Source organism: Camelina sativa, chromosome 9, assembly GCF_000633955.1.
Source record: "Camelina sativa cultivar DH55 chromosome 9, Cs, whole genome shotgun sequence".
In the NCBI taxonomy this organism is placed as follows: domain Eukaryota; kingdom Viridiplantae; phylum Streptophyta; class Magnoliopsida; order Brassicales; family Brassicaceae; genus Camelina; species Camelina sativa.
This window is the reverse complement of record NC_025693.1, coordinates 6,259,843-6,262,708: the sequence shown is the minus strand read 5'-3', so window position 1 is coordinate 6,262,708 and position 2,866 is coordinate 6,259,843. Positions and strand designations below refer to the sequence as shown.

General features: G+C 37.6%; 1 protein-coding gene across 1 annotated transcript; it reads left to right on the top strand.

Annotated features, from left to right (window-relative positions):
* LOC104715058 lies at nt 278–808 on the top strand. The gene has a single exon (XM_010432510.1). The coding sequence runs from the start codon at nt 278–280 to the stop codon at nt 806–808; it is 531 nt and encodes a 176-aa protein (XP_010430812.1).

Here is a 2,866-nt window from a genome sequence, read left to right as displayed (position 1 = left end):
TTAAATTATGAACCTCAATTAAAGCTTGTTATATCTCTAAATTGCAGCATCATTTCCTGCTAATTTGCCATCTATGGTCTCTACTGTTCCGATCCTCACTGGAACCAACTTCTCAGAATGGAAAGAGAAAGTTGAGTTCACATTAGGAGTACTAGATATGGATTTGGCACTTCGTGAAGAAGAGCTAGATCCCTTAACTATAATTAGTACTGAGGAAGAAAAGGCTCTCCATAAAGCTTGGGAGAAAGCGAACAGATTAAGCATGATGTTTTTAAAAATGACCATAGCTAGCAATATCAAAACTTCCCTTCCAGATGCAGATAAAGCTATAGATTATCTAGCAGCTATAGAGGAACGGTTTAAGACTGCAGAGAAATCCCTTGCAGGGAAACTTATGGCAGATCTTACAACCATTAAGTATGATGGGACAAGGTCTATGCATGAACATTGCATTGAAATGACCAACCTTGCGGCTAAACTAAAGAATTTAGGAATGAGTGTGGACGATTCATTTCTTGTCCAATTTATCCTAAATTCACTACCTCCTCAGTATGGACCCTTTCAGATCAATTATAATGCAATTGATGAAAGGTGGACATCTACTGAATTGGCTAATAAACTAGTCCAAGAGGAGGCTAGACTTGGTCGTGAAGGAATTAAAGTTTCCCATCATGTTCAAGGAGTTGGACCTAAAGTTGGGTTTAGGCATAAAAAGAGCCATCAAAGAGCACAACCCACAATGACCGATTCCGATCAAGTTAATCCGAAGAAAAAAGGCAAAGAAAGATTACAGGTGCAACTTTTGTAAAAAGGTTGGACACTTTCAGAAAGATTGCCCTAAACGAAGAGAATGGTTCGAAAAGAAAGGTAATCCTATGGGTTCCGTAAGCTTTTTCGAATCAAATCTGACTTATGTTTCTTCCAAAACTTGGTGGATTGATAGCGGTGCTAATGTACATGTAACGAATTCCGTACAGGGATTCTTTACGATCCAGACCATAAATTCAAGTGAAAGCTACTTACTGATGGGAAATCGAGACAAGGCACCAGTTGAAGCTGTTGGCACCTATCGTCTCATTTTAGATGGTGGATTTTGTCTAGATTTATATCAGACTCTTTATGTTCCATCTATTTCCCGTAATTTAGTTTCTGTAAGCAAACTTGATTTGGCTGGTTTTAAATCTACTCAAGGAGATGGTTGTTTTAATATATTTCTGAACTCTAAACGAATTGGTTCTGGAATATTAGTTGATGGTCTTTATATGTTACAACTGGCTGATCAACCTTATGAGACACATCTCTCCTTGTATTCTGAGAGTAGACTTAAAAATAAAACATGTACTGATGACTCATATTTCTTGTGGCATAAAAGATTAGGACATATTTCTTATGAAAGAATTAAAAGATTGGTAAAAGATGGAGTAATTCCGAATCTTGATTTTACCAATAAGAAAATGTGTATAGATTGCATTAAAGGTAAGCAAACTAAACACACTAAGAAAGGAGCCACAAGAAGTACACAGCTTCTTGAAATCATACATACAGATATTTGTGGACCATTTGACGTTCCAACTTTTGGAGGTGAAAAGTACTTCATCACTTTTATTGATGATTATTCACGTTATTGTTATCTCTATTTATTGCATGAAAAATCTCAATCTGTGGATGCTGTACAAGCATTCATTAATGAAGTTGAGAGGCAATTAGATAGAAAGGTGAAAATCATAAGGTCAGATAGAGGTGGTGAATTTTATGGCAGATATAATGAAACAGGACAACATCCTGGACCATTTGCCATACTCCTTCAAAAATTAGGAATTGTTGCGCAGTACACAATGCCTGGTTCTCCATGGCAGAATGGTGTAGCTGAAAGGCGTAATCGTACTTATATGGAAATGGTTAGATCCATGATGAGTCATGCTAACCTACCTATATCCTTGTGGATGGACGCATTACGTACTGCGGTCTATATTTTGAATAGGGTTCCTAGCAAAGCAGTTTCAAAGACCCCTTTTGAACTGTGGAAAGGCTGGAAACCTAGTCTGTCACACCTCCAAGTTTGGGGGTGTCCAGCTGAAGTAAGAATATACAATCCACATGAAAAGAAATTAGACTTCAGAACGATCAGTGGTTTCTTTATAGGTTACCCTGAGAAGTCTAAAGGATATAGATTTTATTGTCCATCCCATAGTACGAGAATAGTAGAAACCAATAATGCCAGATTTTTTGAGAATGGTGAGATTAGTGGGAGTGATAAAGTTCGTGATATAACCATTCAGGAAACTAGGGTTGCTATTCCTTTACCCTTAGTTCCGAATGTTGGGGTTCCTAGCATTGTTGAACCGTTAAACAATGAGGAAACCCCATTGAATGATCACACACTCCATGATGAAAATCTTGCCAATAATGATCATGAAGCACAAGAGGAACCAGCATTAAGAAGATCAACTCGTACGAGGAGATCTGCTATTTCCGATGACTTTGTGATTTATCAAATAGAATCTGGAGAAGAAAACATTAAAGATCCGGTTTCTTATTCACAAGCCATGAAGGATGTTAATTCTGATAAATGGATTGATGCCAGTAGAGATGAAATAGACTCGATGGTTAAGAATGAAGTTTGGGACATCGTTCCATTGCCTGATGGACACAAAGCAGTCGGGTGTAAGTGGATCTTTAAGACCAAACTCGACTGTAATGGCAATGTAGAACGATATAAAGCCAGACTTGTAGCCAAAGGGTTTAGTCAAAAGGAAGGCATCAATTATAGTGAGACTTTTTCACCTGTGTCTAGAAAAGACTCTCTCAGAATTATCATGGCGTTAGTAGCTCAGTATGATCTCGAGTTACATCAAATGGATGTGAA